At 40.2% G+C, this 17418-nt stretch overlaps 3 protein-coding genes and 1 pseudogene across 3 annotated transcripts; 3 read left to right on the top strand and 1 right to left on the bottom strand.

The window, feature by feature from the left end:
* The first annotated feature begins 3847 nt into the window (after nt 1–3847).
* Nucleotides 3848–4492, top strand: LOC142955434 (transcription factor HES-5-like; annotated as a pseudogene).
* Nucleotides 4493–7448: 2956 nt separating this feature from the next.
* On the top strand, nt 7449–7923 carry LOC142955251 (uncharacterized). The gene is made up of 2 exons (XM_076096719.1): nt 7449–7579; nt 7689–7923. Exons 1-2 carry the CDS (start codon nt 7449–7451, stop codon nt 7921–7923), a joined length of 366 nt encoding a protein of 121 aa, XP_075952834.1.
* Nucleotides 7924–10399: 2476 nt separating this feature from the next.
* LOC142955360 (transcription factor HES-5-like) lies at nt 10400–11022 on the bottom strand. Its single transcript, XM_076096859.1, has 2 exons — nt 10945–11022; nt 10400–10831 (listed from the first exon to the last, which is right to left on the bottom strand). Exons 1-2 carry the CDS (start codon nt 11005–11007, stop codon nt 10400–10402), a joined length of 495 nt encoding a protein of 164 aa, XP_075952974.1. The 5' UTR covers nt 11008–11022.
* Nucleotides 11023–15070: 4048 nt separating this feature from the next.
* Nucleotides 15071–15735, top strand: LOC142955361 (transcription factor HES-5-like). The gene is made up of 2 exons (XM_076096860.1): nt 15071–15193; nt 15307–15735. The coding sequence occupies exons 1-2, from the start codon at nt 15071–15073 to the stop codon at nt 15733–15735; spliced, it is 552 nt and encodes a 183-aa protein (XP_075952975.1).
* The last annotated feature ends 1683 nt before the right edge of the window (nt 15736–17418 follow it).

Raw genomic sequence — 17418 nt, 5'->3', positions numbered from 1 at the left:
TTTTGACAGCCATTCCTTTACATCCATGATGCAAATATCAGCGCCTGTCAAGGAAAATACAAATGCACCTATATTCCTTCATTTCAGAGGGTTTTGTTCAAAGGAACCACCGGAAAACAAACAAAAACAGAAACGCCTTTTAAAAAGTCTACGTTATTGGACAAGATGAACATCTTACAGCCTATTAAACAAAAATGTATTTGAATAACCAGCTTCTAATATTAAAATATGTTTCATTATTTATTGCAAGGCTAAAGACTGCATTATTTCAAAGCTTTACATTGTGCACACCTCGTATTTAACAGTTGGTGCTATGGATTAACGGTATCAATACACGACTAAGTGTTCAGCTTTTAACCCTGATTCAAGATTTTGGTGCTTTATTAAGCTGTCAAATTGTGGCAGCTAGCAGTGGCACTTCCTGTTGCAAGCTCAGCCGCCACAACCGTTTGTGGCAGTCACCACTGTTTGGGAGAGGTGCCACAACAGTTGCCATCTTTCAGCCTTTATTTTTCATATTTTGACAATATGTGACAATACATTAAGGTCCTTTAGAGTATGACTTTTAGTAATTGGTTTAGTTAAAAACTGCCAAATTGTAATATTATGGCTACTCGTTTTAATTAAACTAAGTAATTTAAATTGGCTCACGACATTGCAGTTCTCTTTATAATTTGCATAAAACATGCAAAATAATGTTTTGTCAATGATTTTAGAGACACATAAACATTTTTTTAATTTATTTTTTTACATTTGCCTTTGAAGATTTTCTCAGGGTCTACGATTACAGCAGATTGACATGATGGATGACAGCATGGCAGCAAGTTCAGATACTACTATAAAATGATCTGTGTCACAGCAGTGGGAAGGTTGAGAAGGCGTACAGGCCAGCAGATTGGTGGAAGAAAGGAGTTTGTTGTGATCAATGAGTGCCATTTCCGGCACAAAAGAAAGATGTGTTATAATAACAACTTTAAATAATTGTGAAATATAGTTATTGTCAATATAAAGTATCTATTCACGACTTTATTTTGTATCTGTATGGGAGAGGAGGAATGGCTGGTGGGTGGAAAAGAAAGAAGTGGGTCTTTGGGATGTTAAGTGTGAGGCATCATCAAGGGCGAAGATCTAGGAAAGCCTATTCTACGTCTTGTGGAGAGAAGATCTCGAAGACAACTCGTCCCCTTGATTGCACATCATGTGAGGCTTGGATCATCATTTATCAGTGACTAATGGCGTGCCTATCGCGGACACCCTGCACTAGGGCACAACCATCACTCTGTCAACCACAGCAGGTGGTATGTAGATCCTAACACTGGAGCCCATACCCAGCATATTGAGGCCTGGGGATCCTACAAGGAGCAGATCTGGAGGCTGAGGGGAAATCGCACTGAGAATTTGCTTTCTGACCACCTTGCAGTAATTGAGTGGAATGAATGGCTCACAAAAGAAACACCGTGATGGTGCATTTGGGAGATTGGTTCAAGTAGTCATATTTAATTACTGTTACTTGTGTAAAAGAATTGAGATGTCTTTTCATCGGAGACAGCTGAGACAAACTCCAAAGAATCAGTGTACTTTGTTTTTGTAATGTCATAAAGTGTATATTCATTTGATCAGTTTTGAGTTTGTACATTTGTTTCTGTTGCCATACTATTACAATTTGCCATTTTTTTTTCACTAAACCAATTACAACTACAAACATTCATACTCTCAAGGACCTTAATGTATTGTCACATATTGTCATTTGCCTCGACCTCAGATATTTCCTCGGATGCTGCACTGTCTTTTGGTCACAAACGTTTTAAAGACCATCTTTTGGTGTTGATTCTTTTACCCTCGTTCATGTTAGCCATGTTTAATTATTTTAAATCCATTACAGTTGATGGTTGGAGTTGGAATGGTTTTGAAATGCAAATCCATCTCCGTTTCTCCGCCTTTTGTGTAACGTTAACTAAATGGACAGGGTAATGTAACAGTACTTGCTTTGGTTTGTTAGTCCAAAAACCACCAGTATGGGTGGTAGGAGTCCCAACAGAGAGCAGAGGATCCAGTCTTTTAAAGATGGAGGAGCCAGGCTTACTGCTACACCTGAGCAGCCGTTAGCCGTTGAGGCGACAGCTTCGCTGCCGTTGAGGCTGGATCTCTTCACATGTTACATTTGCCTTGTCCTTTAATATTTCCTCAAGTGCTCTACTATCGAGCCTCCCTACTACCATTAGTCACAAAAAGTGTTGAAGTCCATCTTCTAGCGTAAGCAAGCTTCAATTTGCCGGATAGGTTCTAGCATCATCCGTCCTGTATACACTTCCAGTCACATTAATTGTGAACAGACTCAGACAAGACGTTCCACCTTCATGTTCAGACCATATAGTTCAGACCCCGACCCAGTACACCCATATGAGATTGTAGCATTTTACAATATTAATTAATTAGATGTGCAAAAGACAATTTATTTAATTAGCTTTCATTTACGTTTCACTATAATGGGTAATTATTTTTTGGAGGGGGCCAAACCCTCTATCATACTTGTGTAAAAGACCCTCAAGGTCCATTAGGATAGGGGCACATGCCAATTTCTTTCTAGTGTGGGAGAACTGTGTGGGGTTGAGTCGAGTGTGAATGACATCCCTCCCACCAGCAGCCAAGTCATTCTCCTGAGGGATTTGGCACACTTCAGGAAACAGCTGCCCCCCCCCCCCCCCCCCCCCCCCCCCCCGAAACCTCCCATTCATGAGTAGAGTTGGAGTTTTGGAGTTTTGATCCAGTTAATGGTCAGTAATGTGGCATGATAATGACCTGAGATTCTCAATGTCTGGCTATGATTGAAAACTGAAAATATGACATGATTAAGTTTTAGTGATACTTTAGGACAGTTTCTTCAACAAAATGTTCACACTGTTAGAATCAGCCAATGGTGTCCTTTCCCTCCAGATGGTCGGTGATGTCAGGCTCCGTTTCTATAACAACACACAGCCAGCATCTGTCACAGAAGTGCCTTTGTGGTTCATTGACCGGACCATACAGGGAGTCGGTGTGGGAAACTGAGCTCAACTTGTTACTCACACTGACTTCAAGGCACGTGTCAAAAGACTGCTGCACGATCACTCTGTTGAGTTTAGCGCATCAAACTGCTTTCTAACATCATTGTTTATAAAATGGTGCATTTTTGATGAAAGAGAGTTTTATGAAAAAGTTTTTAAAAGTGAAATATCTAACTAATTTGTCAATTAGGATTTGACCTACTACATTTTAAGTTCTTACTCAAATCAATATTGGAAAAATTAAATATTCAACTTCATTGTTATGCTGCATAATAGTCTGCAATCAAAATGTATTTGATGCTCCAGTGTATGACCACCACCAAGATTCTGCAACATTAACAGACAGTTAAAAAAGAAACCAAGCAAGAGGATGTCTTTACGGATGAGATAGTATTACGTTTGATCAATTTGCTTTGTACAAAACATAAATACATACACGTTCATTTTAAGAAAAATTGGAATGTAACATATGTTCATTATCGATCCTCGACGTGTGTGATGGGATGATGAGCGTGTGCTCAGTCAAAGTCATTGATCCAGCATCAGGCAGCAGATCTGCTCTCTCTACAGGGTCACCACTTTCCCAGATTCACACGGAGCTCTCTCTCCATCATCCCCCCCCCCCCGTCGTCCATCTGTTCCCCTGAGATCTAACTATTGTCCCCCAGGCATTAACAGCGAACATGCTGCTCCACATCCCTCATTGTCTCACCAAGCTCTCTGATTGGCTGAGACTGTGGGAAACTCCAACTCGACCAAGACCCACACATTCATATGGAGATGTGGGACTATAAATAGGAGGGATGAAGCCAGCAGACATCAGATCAGCACAGAGATCCAGACATGGCACCTACAATCACTGCAGCAATGACCACTTCTCAGGAGCATCTCACTCTGACCCACAAGGTAAATTGAAGATTCAAGAAGATTTAAATGTTGTCAGTGAGACGTTGTCTTTCTTCATGCTAACACTTTCCTCCAGAATAAGTTCATTAATGACTTTGTTCTTCTTTCTGCAGCTCAGAAAGCCTCTGGTGGAGAAGTTACGCAGAGAGCGAATCAACAGCAGCATTGAGCAGCTCAAGTCTCTCCTGGGTCCAGAGTTCCTCAAACAGCAGCCAGACTCCAAGCTGGAGAAAGCAGACATCCTGGAGATGACAGTTTGTGTCCTGGGACGACTGCGGCAGCGGCAGCAGCATCCGGCTGTGGACTCGGCAGCTGTTGGTCAGGGCTACTCCAGATGTGTCCAAGAGGTGACACACTTCCTGTCCAAGGAGCAGGTGAAGACCCAGTCCCAGAAGAGACTGCTGAACCACTTCAGCAAGCTGCAGTCTTCCTCTGATCAGAACCTGAGAGAGGCTGACTTCTCTCCTCTGAGCTCCACAGTCCAGACCAGCATCACCAGAGACAAGAGTCCAGTCAGCAGCGCCCCCTGGAGGCCGTGGTAGACACCTGCCGACTGGAGCTACTACCAGACAAACTGAGATGACCACATTGGTCAAAGATTACTGGAAGTGAATTCTTCTGAATTCTTAAATGTTATGAATTGTTCTTCTGTTTGTACAGAAGGTTGCATTAAGTTCATGTTTCCCTTTGTGGAAGATGACATTTCCTGAGGAAATGACAGCAACTTTATCTTTCAAGTGAAGAAAGAGAACATCTTGTCATGCATGTTGCATGAACCCAAATCTGATTGCGTTAGCAATTATTGTTATACATCACTGTACTTCATGTATTGGTGGAGTAGTATAAGCTATGGATACATTTGTTATCTTTTGATTGTTATGGATCATTTTGATCAGAAACTTTAGTTGTTTTGTTATAACTGAATTTAATCACTCATTGATTACTCAAAACCGATCTGTTGTTAGATCAAATTGTTTATTCTTTTTTTTCTAAAAGATTCACTTAATATCACACTGTCACAATTTTCCAGTGGCTGTAATGTTTTCTTTAATGAACATGAATGTATTTAGCAGTTATTAACCTGCATTCATCACACTGTGGTAGTAACATTTTGATCTGTTTTAAGGTCTGTTTTGCTTTTATTTATTCAGAGCAAATTATTGTTTTTGTTTGAAAATAATATCAATGAGGCGTTTGTAGTCTCTTCTCAAATGTTTGTCTTTTATAAAGGCAGTCGTTCCTTTACTCTCTCTGAGTACAGTGTGTCTTGTAGAAATCTACACGTTGTTGTGATGTATCATCACCTTTAGTTGGACTTGTCATACTTTCTGTGGCTCATTGCGCCTTGTTGAATAAACAAACACTGCCAGCTGAAAATCTTGAGTTCTTGTGATGTTTTTTTCCCATAGCCTTTAATCATATTTAATAACTTACAATACATTATCTCAGCTCTGTTCCCCATTTTAAAATAAGTTATAGTTTCACTCTTCAGTCTGTATGTTGCTGATGCAATACATTCCTTATTATAAGACCCCCCCCCCCCCCCACCCACCCAATCCACCCCTTTACTTGTTAAGGGTAAAATTATACAACAGAGACAGGTAACTGTTTTTGACATCTGATCAACATTTTTGTCTTATTTACATAAAACTATAGGACATGAAATAAAATGAGTTACAAATAATACATGTATAATATATTGTAATTGAGTTATTTAGATAAGACGCAGGTTACATTACAAATACAATTTGTATTTCCAGTTCACCATCTCAATGAGAATTAGCATTAACCATTGCATTAGCTCCTTAATCGACCAGCATCAATCCAAAACTCATGGAGTTTCATCCATGAGTTTTCTTCTTCTATACAAAAGAGAGAGAGAGAGAGAGAGAGGTCAATGAAAGTCTCACAGACACGCACGCACACATACACATACGCACACGCACACATACACTCACACACACGCACACATACACTCACACACATACACACACACGCACGCACACATACACACACACACACGCACACATACACATACACACGCGCACACATACACATATATCCATATACTTTATTCCAAATGTTCTCTTTATTCTAAAAGGTAACTTAATGCCACAATATATTTGATTAATATATCTGTGCTCAGCCTGCAGACTTAAACTACATCACTGAAGGATGTATTTTATGTTGGTTACACTTAGAGTTGATGGTACATTCAGGTGGTACAGGTCAACTCATGAAGCTATCAGAAACGTGCAATTTGATTGGCTGACAGAATCATAAATACAAGACAAAAAAAACTCACGCAAAATTGAAATATTTGAGTTCATTTCTTTGCAATTCCTATAGAACCTATAGATTAACTATCATCCTATTAAGTTGTTTTTTATAAGTTTATTGTTTTTCTAAGCAGAAGAAAACCAATATTGTTGATTGTTTATTGCGATGCACCGGTCACCAAGTCAAATTCCTTGTATGTGTAACGTACTTGGCAATAAACGGTTCTCAGAATCCGGAGCATTCTTACAATATAATCTCTGACATGGCATGTTTTTACCTTTTCTTAATATTTTTGATTTGTTTTCTTGTCTATAACAAATGCCTTGCATTTATTATGTGTCTGTGAGCACACTGAGACAACTGGAAGCTATAATCATGTTGAGGTGGGTTTACCTTTACCCTGCTTATCTCCTCTCCATCTGTCTCTGTGTGTGTGTAACAGGGGGCTCAGGTTTCCCAGCTCCCCTCCTCTGAGCTCCCACAGCTCCCAGCGCGGGGCTGAACGTGCCCCGGTCACACGCCCTCCTCTCTCTCTGGAGCTTGGAGCCACGGCGACACACGGCTTCCCACACTTCTGAATGCAGGCTGCTCAGCTGCAGGCACAATAGAAGTGTGTCTGCTCCCACAAAGCCTCGGGACGGTTCTCAGGCAGAAAGCCACTTCACACACAAACCATCTGCTTTAGCTGTAACACAAGCAGCCAGAACATATCATTTTCAAACATTTGTGCAGCTTTTAGATCTTGTTTTAAACATTGTTTTTAGTTATATTGTATTGGGGTGTAATGCATTTTCTATTTATTAATTTTATAAATTCATTTAAAAATGTCTGTCCAGTAAAATAAACAGTTCTACTTTTAATACTTTTCAATCTTCGTATGTTGCAGATTTCTGTTGAGACATGAGAGTGTGTTTCAGTTTATACATTATTTAGTTTATTTTCATTTCACGTCCCTACATTATAGTTATTAAAGAATCTTCATCATAATCGGCGTCCGGGCCTACGCATCACAAAAACTAAATTTTCCCGTGTCTACCTCAGGAAACACATTTTCCCACTGACCTCGCTGATGTATGGCATAAAGATAAAGCATCCCACCTGTTCTGTGTGACAGGCATTAAATTCACTCTATTGTCCTGAGCTAGGAGCCCCCCGATTGGCTGGAAAAGCAGAGGGAGCGCAGCATTGAACGGCATAAATGCAGAGCAGCAGGCGCCGATGTCAACAGAGACTTCCTCCGAACTTCCTCAAGCAACACCAGAAGTTCCCACCACCGAGAAGCAAAACCTTGACATGGCTCTCTACGCAGACCTCGCTCTCCAAGATAGCGTGAAGGAGCAGCTCTTTAGGTAAGCCAACGCTGCATTTCTTCAAACTCATAACTTTAAATGAATGTGTTCAGAGCAGTTAATTTTATTAAGTTCTCTTTACTAAACTAAATGACTTTGTTTCTCTCAGGTGTAAACTCCACATGCTGGAGAGGAAATGCAGCAGCGGCGTGGAGAAGCTGAAGGCTCTGATTGGAGAACACCTGCAGAACGGGATCCCCGTTGCAGACATCCTGGAGAAAACAAAGTCCCTGCTCACCTTGAAGAAAGCCCTGCTGTCACACAACGGCTACTCCAAATATTCAAGGGACATCCTGCGTCTGTTTCCCGATGAGGAGGAGGACTTGGCTCCACTGTGCTTTTAAAGACAACGAGGAATGGACTTAAAAACTGTTGCAGTTCATTGATTTGTGAACTACAGACTCCAGTGACGCCAGCTGCGTCTCTGTGTGGTGATCTGTTGGCTGTAGATAAATGCATTGCTTGCAGTGCGACGAGCAGATCTCCAGAACCTTTGTGGTTTTAATTTTAGCTTCAACAGAAGCCAGAGGAAGAAAGACGGAAACATGGATTCAGAGGTGAAGAAGAAGAGAAGAAGAGTTGTTAAAACATGCTGTGCTGCTATTTGTGGGATTTATTATTCTCGTGGTTGTAGTTTGTGTTGGAACAAGACCATGGAAGATAAATCGGGTCTTTTAACTATGGAGGAATTAGTTAGGACCAAGATGTTTTTAAAAAGATTTAATTTAATAATCTTCAAAATCGATATAGATGAACTGCAGTATATTTAAGCCAAACAGAGATATATGAAGCTATTGTTCCTGAGAAAATACTGTATAGGCTTATATTGCGTACAGTGCCTTACTGCCTTGTTTCAAGGTATGATGTACCTTATCCTTAAACACCATCCTTTCTTATGAAAAGGGATTTGTTATTGTTTCGTGTATGCCATGTATGCATATTGTTTTTGGTTTTATTCACCTGTTTTAATTTTATTCATCCAAAGTGGATTGAAATTTGTTTTGTTGCTTTTGCAGACTTTAAGAAAATAAACATGTAAGAAATTGAAGTCTTTTCATGTCACCTCATTCAAATCAGTCTTGGAGGAAAACTTCATTAAAGTATTGAGAACATAATCGATATACAGTCGTATTCTGCACAGATAATTACATTCTGAAGGTTATTTGTTTATCAGTTCTGAAGTGGACCGAATGTTTTTTAAACACCATGAACAGCAGCACTTGTTGCTCCGTGACAGTTCGACTACATTTACTCAAGCACTGTCCTTAATACTTTACTTAAGTATTTCCGTTTTCTGCTGAACTTCTACTCCACTATATCTCAGAGGCAAATATTGCACTTTTCTCTCCGATACATTTATCGAACAGCTTTATTACCTTTGCAGGTTTTGATGATTACCACAAAATATAATCAACTAACACATTATTTATTATTACTGAATAAATCACCCAGCATGAGGTATTTAGGATGAGCTCCACATTTACCAGCTGCATCATTAACATTAATGCATCACCAATTATAATGATAATGATGTGATATAATCATTCTGCATGATGAGGACTTTTGCTTTTAATACTTTCCATATATTTTCATGCTGGCACTTCTGTATTTTTGCTTAAGTAAGCTTTTGAATGAAGGACTTTTGAATGAAGGACTTTTGACTTACAGAGTACTTTTACTTTGTGGTATTATTTACTTAAAGGAAAACATAAAAGGGGAAACCTGAACATAAGGGTGGATAAACGTAATTAATTCCTATGGTTGCAGTAAGGACTAAGAAGGTTCAGTAAATGATGAGTGATGATGATGATAATGTACCTTGGCCTTTGCATTCACCAGATCTGAGCCCAGTTACCTACACTGACTCGTCCCAGTTCTAGTATCTTTTAGAGGAACGGCGTTCCTCCCACCAGGAAAGAGACGTGTTTGATCTGCGTCACTGCGTCAGTGTGTTGACGTGAGCTCACAGCTGAAGGGAGGAAGGCTGAAGGCTGGCTCATTGTTCATCATACGTTTGTGACATGTCTTCAAGATGGGGAATTACTGCGTCACAAAGACCAAACCCCTCTAATCACTGACCAGGTGAACAGTTTGTCAGCTGTTTTTACATGCTCTCCATGTTATCTTCTGTTTTAAAATCCATTTGAAAATATGCAGCAGATTAAGGTGTGGTTCCTTGTGTTCAGTAATTTAAATAAGTTTGTGATAAAAAAAGAGAAAACAACTTTTTTTTTCGTTTGTTTGTTTTTCTGATTGTTTTATTGCGCATCACTTGGCATGAAGAGATACATTCACGTTGAGACAACAAGCCCTTCATTGAAGGTATGTGTGCTGTCACTCACAGAGTTATAAAGCAGCACATTTGTCTTCATGAAAATACAAAATATGTCTGCTAGAAATGCAGACAGTTGAGATGTTTAAAGATATACCAGAAAGTACATTTCAATAAACAGAATATGTGAACATCACATATAAGTCTGAAACATGTCCAACATGATTAACTGTGCCTCCTAAATGGAGGAGAAGTACATACATCATTGTCGGTGTTACTGACAACATAAAGGCATTCCCATTGGGAACAAAAAAGTTTACTCCACAGAGCAACAGCTGGAATAAGTGACGACCTTTGAAAAACAAAGTAGTAGCCAACCTGCAAATATCACAGAACCACAGAATGTGACCTTTACAAAAGGTCATACAAGTTAAACATTGCAGTAACATACAATAACTCTTCCAAATGAGACTACCACAAGAGTTAGGACGAGGTTAAAAGTCCAACAGCACAGAGTGAGCCTCACTTTTGTACAAGTCCTTGGGTGTCTACCACGGCCTCCAGGGGGCGCTGCTGACTGGACTCTTGTCTCTGGTGATGCTGGTCTGGACTGTGGAGCTCAGAGGAGAGAAGTCAGCCTCTCTCAGGTTCTGATCAGAGGAAGACTGCAGCTTGCTGAAGTGGTTCAGCAGTCTCTTCTGGGACTGGGTCTTCACCTGCTCCTTGGACAGGAAGTGTGTCATCTCTTGGACACATCTGGAGTAGCCCTGACCAACAGCTGCCGAGTCCACAGCCGGATGCTGCTGCTGCCACTGCCGCAGTCGTCCCAGGACACAAACTGTCATCTCCAGGATGTCTGCTTTCTCCAGCTTGGAGTCTGGCTGCTGTTTGAGGAACTCTGGACCCAGGAGAGACTTGAGCTGCTCAATGCTGCTGTTGATTCGCTCTCTGCGTAACTTCTCCACCAGAGGCTTTCTGAGCTGCAGAAAGAAGAACAAAGTCATTAATGAACTTATTCTGGAGGAAAGTGTTAGCATGAAGAAAGACAACGTCTCACTGACAACATTTAAATCTTCTTGAATCTTCAATTTACCTTGTGGGTCAGAGTGAGATGCTCCTGAGAATTGGTCATTGCTGCAGTGATTGTAGGTGCCATGTCTGGATCTCTGTGCTGATCTGATGTCTGCTGGCTTCAACCCTCCTATTTATAGTCCCACATCTCCATATGAATGTGTGGGTCTTGGTCGAGTTGGAGTTTCTCACAGTCTCAGCCAATCAGAGAGCTTGGTGAGACAATGAGGGATGCAGCATGCTGAATGGTTTTATTGCCTGGTGGACAATGGTTAGATCTCAGGGGAACAGGTGGAGGACGGGGGTGGGGGTGTGGGGGGGGGGGGGGGGGGGGGGGGGGGGGGGGGGGGGGGGGGGGGGGGGGGGGGGGGGGGGGTGGACAGAGACTCTCAGAGCTCTGTGTGAATCTGGGAAAGTGGTGACCCTGTAGAGAGAGCAGATCTGCTGCCTGATGCTGGATCAATGACTTTGACTGAGCACACGCTCATCATCCCATCACACACATTAGAGAGTGATAATGAAATGATGTTACATTTTCTCTTTATCTACAACTGAAAGTAGATTTATTTGTTTTATATGAAGCAACTTTATTAAACTTAACATTAACTAATACATAAAAAATATTCCTCTAGCTTGGATCATCATATTAATGATACATCAGATTTATTTTTCAAAGTTGTCAAAGACGGATACAAATTGAATAAAATTAGGAAACAAGCAGTAAACTCCAATATGGATAGAAAAAAAAAAAAAAAGAATAATGTTGCAGACTCTGCAGTTGAGGCGGTAGTCATACTAAACTTAAAGTGATACTCTCTTGGATGCAAATGGCACCTTTTTATTTTATAGTTTTCAAACTCAAATTTTGTCAACAGCTGGATGAAGATGGTTTCATCATGTTTTAAATATATTTTAATTGCAGCTCTAACTTCAAATTCATAGTCTCATTGCAGCATAACAAGCACCTGATTGATTCAGGAGTAGACACCCTTTTATCCATCACGTCAACATAAACAGCCTGGAATGCAGAGGAACAATTTGAATGTAAAGGAGGGGGGGGGGGGTTGAATGTTCATTAATCCTTAGCATGTCTGCATTCCTGGTAGACATTTTACAAAAGCCTGGTAATGACGAGTCAGGATGACAGGAATTTCCATTTTGAGGCAGTGAGACAAAACTCGTAAACTGACTCCATAATTAATGTGATGTGCAACCAGACACACTTCTTTTGTTCTCGGGAGCGCTGAATGGACCGAGTGTGGGAAAGCAGGGAAAACTCACTCACAGAGCCGCAGTAGGACAAAAGAGACAGACATAGACGTCTGTGAGCGGGGCAGGACTTCTTCTCTACTCAATTTCAAAAGTTTATGTTTTTTTACTCACTAGACTTCATAGTATACTGAGATTATATGTTTAAATATTCATAGTAAAATAACCCACTTGGAAAATGTTTAGTTTTGGTTGTTGTTTGCTGAAAGAACTTCAATAAGATTTTGATTCAAATGAAATGTTGCTGAATTATCAAATGTGTTTTTTTTTAAATCTAATTATTAACTTTTTTTTTTGAAGTCTCATTTTAAAAATTTGAAACACGTTTTAAACCAAAGATACACAGCCTTACCTTAACCCTCCTTATTCAGCATTCCAGTATATAGAAATGTAATAAGTGACATGAAACAGCAGATATGAGTGTTTACTAATAGATTTGTCACCAGCTATAACTCTTCCTCAAGCCCCCATCGTTTGAGGCTTGTGTATAAACAGATAATGGATTATAATGCTGTATGAAAATAGTTATAATTATATAACCTCTGTCCTTGTAGTAGATGTTATGATTGTCGATGAATACTGTACCTTAATGAACACTTCAAAATGTCCTTTTAGCTGCTTACAATTACACCACAATGTGTTTGAAACCAGTTATTAAAAGTGTTGATACTTCTTATTCAAAAATATGCAGTTTAAAGCTCTTACGTAATTATGAAATCTGCACCTAAATACATCTGGCAGGTTGTTACATTACATTACATGCACTGGCTACATTCCCAGTCAAAATATTTGTGTTTATTTGTCCTGCTCTCGTCTCCTAATTGAGGAGTGTCTAAACAACAAACGTTCCCCTCGGGGGAGAGCTGGGAGCTACTTGTGTGGGGATGAATTAGCATTTAACAAGGCACATGTCTATTGTTGAGCAGGAGCTCTGTCAATGGACTGAGTGTGGGAAAGCGGTGCGAGCAGAGTCACAGTTCAGTGTGATTAGCATCCTCAACCCCACCAGCACCTGGCTATTCTCCGAGGGGAGTTGGCACACTTTTTCTCTCCTTATTCTCCTGTTTTTCCCCTCTCCTGTATTTCTTTCCCGGCCCGTCTCTCTCTCTCTCTTTTTGGTCCCTACTCGATAACTTTTGCCAACTTAATTTCCCCTCTGTTTAAAAGGTCATTATTTCAATGTAAGCCTCTTTTTCTATTGATGGATGCCAAACTGGCACGGCGATGTCGCCCTTACAACAGGGGTTATAAAGACGTGCTTCATGTTTGGACATACATGTACCTTTGTCTAATTTCCATGCGTTCTAGGAAACCTTTTAATAAATTGACTATACAGATAAAAAAGAGAGGGAATTCTTGTTTTAGAAATAAATAAAAAGTGAATTTGGTATTTCTTTTCATCAATTACCTGTAACCTTATTTCCATTCAAGCCCCCCTTCACTGTTTTGGACATTAAAACATTGTTTTCTTCCAGATGGTTTGTGGCGCCAAGTTGTGCCCTTTTCTCAGCGGAGGGCCGCCAGCCGCCACCTGAGCCATTCAAACGGCTTCTGTGGTGCACTGATCACAGCTCCCAGTGTGAGAAACTCACCAAGTCTTCACTCACTGGAACAACACAGAAGGCACAACTTTTTCGGCTGAATGAGCTTGACTTTACTGTATTACAAACTGAGCACAATGTATGAACGAATCACATTTATTATTACTTGCAAGATTGTTGTGTTTGCTTAAAAACATTGAGGTGCCTGTTCAGGGCCGTCCTTCAATCAGAGGATCGCCGGTTCGATCCCCGGCTCCGACTCCGCTAGTCGCATATAGATGTGTCCTTGAGCAAGACACTTAACCCCAAAATTGCTCCCGTAGCTGTGCCTACGGTGTAGAAATGTGAATTGTAAGTCGCTTTGGATAAAGGCGTCTGCTAAATGACTGTAATGTAATGTAATGTTCAGAATAATGTGATATGTCCGCTTTAAGGGGAGACACCTGCAGGCAAAAACAGTGTTTTTAATTCACTTTTCAATTTGAGATTTTGGGCTATTTTGCTTCCATAACGTTCCTTCCATTGCGTCTTATTTTCCCCAGACTAGGGGAAAGAAAACATTCAAAATAATAATTGTCTTAATGTAAGTAATCAACTGGGGAAGTTTCATGGTGATATCTGGTTCCTTTTTTTTAACCATGTAGTGTCTTTAAAATATATGTCATTTTAGAAAACATCCAGAAATCTCCACTTCAGTGCACTTACACCAAACTTTCCAGTTTTCACTCCTATCTATATTAATTGTGCAGAGGGGCTTTGTTCATACATCATCAATGGTCTGATTTATATAATATTGTATTCTAATAACACGGCCATATCCAAAAGTCCATCTATGACAACCATTGAGTCTTACACATGAATTTGTAAATTTGTAATAGAAAAAATAATTGTCTTAAAGTTATAATCAACGGCCAAAGTTTCATGGTGATATCACTCAGATTCACATAACAACTTATCAAGGACTGAGACTTGATTTAATAGCCCAAAATGCAACAATAGGTATTAAGGTGTTTTTCCCCTCGTGATGATGAGCGTGTGCTCAGTAAAAAGTCATTAATCCAGCATCAGGCAGCAGATCTGCTCTCTCTGCAGGGTCACCACTTTCCCAGATTCACACAGAGTCTCTCTCCATTACCCCCCCCCCCCCCCCCCCCCCCCCCCCCAGTCCTCCCCCTGTTCCCCTGAGATCTAACATTGTCCCTCAGGCATTAACAGCAATAAGTGTGCTGCATCCCTCATTGTCTCACCAAGCTCGCTGATTGGCTGAGACTGTGAGAAACTCCAACTCGACCAAGACCCACACATTCATATGGAGATGTGGGACTATAAATAGGAGGGATGAAGCCAGCAGACATCAGATTCTCTCTGCAGAGACCTCTACAGCACAGAGATCCAGACATGGCACCTACAATCACTGCAGCAATGACCAATTCTCAGGAGCATCTCACTCTGACCCACAAGGTAAATTGAAGATTCAAGAAGATTTAAATGTTGTCAGTGAGACGTTGTCTTTCTTCATGCTAACACTTTCCTCCAGAATAAGTTCATTAATGACTTTGTTCTTCTTTCTGCAGCTCAGAAAGCCTCTGGTGGAGAAGTTACGCAGAGAGCGAATCAACAGCAGCATTGAGCAGCTCAAGTCTCTCCTGGGTCCAGAGTTCCTCAAACAGCAGCCAGACTCCAAGCTGGAGAAAGCAGACATCCTGGAGATGACAGTTTGTGTCCTGGGACGACTGCGGCAGCGGCAGCAGCATCCGGCTGTGGACTCGGCAGCTGTTGGTCAGGGCTACTCCAGATGTGTCCAAGAGGTGACACACTTCCTGTCCAAGGAGCAGGTGAAGACCCAGTCCCAGAAGAGACTGCTGAACCACTTCAGCAAGCTGCAGTCTTCCTCTGATCAGAACCTGAGAGAGGCTGACTTCTCTCCTCTGAGCTCCACAGTCCAGACCAGCATCACCAGAGACAAGAGTCCAGTCAGCAGCGCCCCCTGGAGGCCGTGGTAGACACCGACAGACTGGAGCTACTACCAGACAAACTGAGATGACCACATTGGTCAAAAGTTATTATCAGACATAATATTTTGAAATGTAATAGATATGTGTCTGTGCAAAGTGTTTTAATTATCCTCAAGGTAATATTGTACGGACATTTCCATTTATTTTTCTGAATATTTTTTCAAAGAAAATTAAATTGTATTTTTGTGAAAATATTGAGTAGCATAAAAATGTATTCTATGAATACCAAATATCCTTGTATTGATTTATGAATATAATCAAATGTTTGGCCGATATTGGCCAGAATGATCACAACTGCCTTAAAGTCCTATAAGTCTTCTATATCAAGATTGATTCAGTGAAATGGCAATTGGCAAATCTCAGCTTTCTGGTAGCACTTTGTGCTTGACTGACTGTTTACTTTGTAAAAGATTTTTGACCCATGTTGGGTCTTCACGTTTTCTGTGCTGACATGTTCTGTTGTGTCAAGTGGCAACGAATATCTGGAAGTTATTTTCTCTCAGTGTAAGAGAGTTGGTTCGCTGTGTTTAGCTTGTACTAAACGAGTCCCTGTGTACTGGAGCTGTTACCACTATACTCTATTTGAGTACAATGTCTTGAACTACACCTTTTTGCTGTGATGCATCATCACCACTAGTGCCTCTATGATGTCTATGGTTCAATATTGTTGAATAAAAAACATCAACTGAATCTTGAGCTGTGTCATTTCATAATTTATTAACAACATTATCTGGTATTTTTTTGTATTGGGGTGTATTGTACTGGGCAGTAAAAGTGTGTATATACCTCAGTCTGTGGTCAACTGCAGAATCTGTCATTGGACACTTTATATTTCTAATACGGCTGAGCAGTATCCTCTAGTGGTTGCTTTGTATATGTGCACTTCAAACAAGGGAGTAAATGCCTTACCTATTGTAGTTTTAAAATACAAAAAAAAGCTTATTCTACTTTGTCTCACAGTATCACATATATTTACTGTATATCAGCCTAATCCAACTTTTCATTCACTGCTCCATCTCATCATCAAATGGAAATATTTGACACGTCTTGTGCATCATTAATACATATTTCCATAGAAATCTGGAGAGACACTTTTTGTGTATTTTTAGACACCTTCAAATCTCCACTAGGATTTTAAAATGAGGTCATGTGGGTTTTAACAAAGTAAAACTTGCTTGTTAAAGGGTTAATGTTCAACAGGCAAAACAATTAGTTGAGAGAAGTGACAGGCTACATTAGCTGTTACTCCACCTATAATGCTTTCAGTAGTCATAAATAAGTAGTTTAGTAAAAATATAGCATTTGTTTTTTAGTCTATACCTGCCACACATTCAAATAATCAGTATGATTAATACACAATAAAATGGCATTATTCATTGTAACTTTTTTGACTTTTTTGATATGCACCAATTACACCTCAAAACACAGGCCTGGCAGTTGTCTACTCCTTTTTTAAATCATTCTTGACAGTTTAGAGTAGACAAATGCAAATAACTGTCAATAAGTCATTTACCAATTCACTCTTTTAGATGTTTATCAAGTTATTTAAAAGAGTAGGAAAGTCTTTGGAAAATGTTTCCGCCCCCTAATGTCTTCTACGATTATGTTGGCGGAAGTGAAGTGTACAGGAAAACTCACACGCCTCGCGTATGCTGATTGGACGACTGGGGC

This window comes from Anarhichas minor, unplaced genomic scaffold, assembly GCF_050575085.1.
Source record: "Anarhichas minor isolate MPS153535 unplaced genomic scaffold, ASM5057508v1 ptg000023l, whole genome shotgun sequence".
NCBI lineage: Eukaryota > Metazoa > Chordata > Actinopteri > Perciformes > Anarhichadidae > Anarhichas > Anarhichas minor.
Note: the sequence above shows the minus strand (reverse complement) of the source record. Positions and strands in the feature narration are given on the sequence as shown.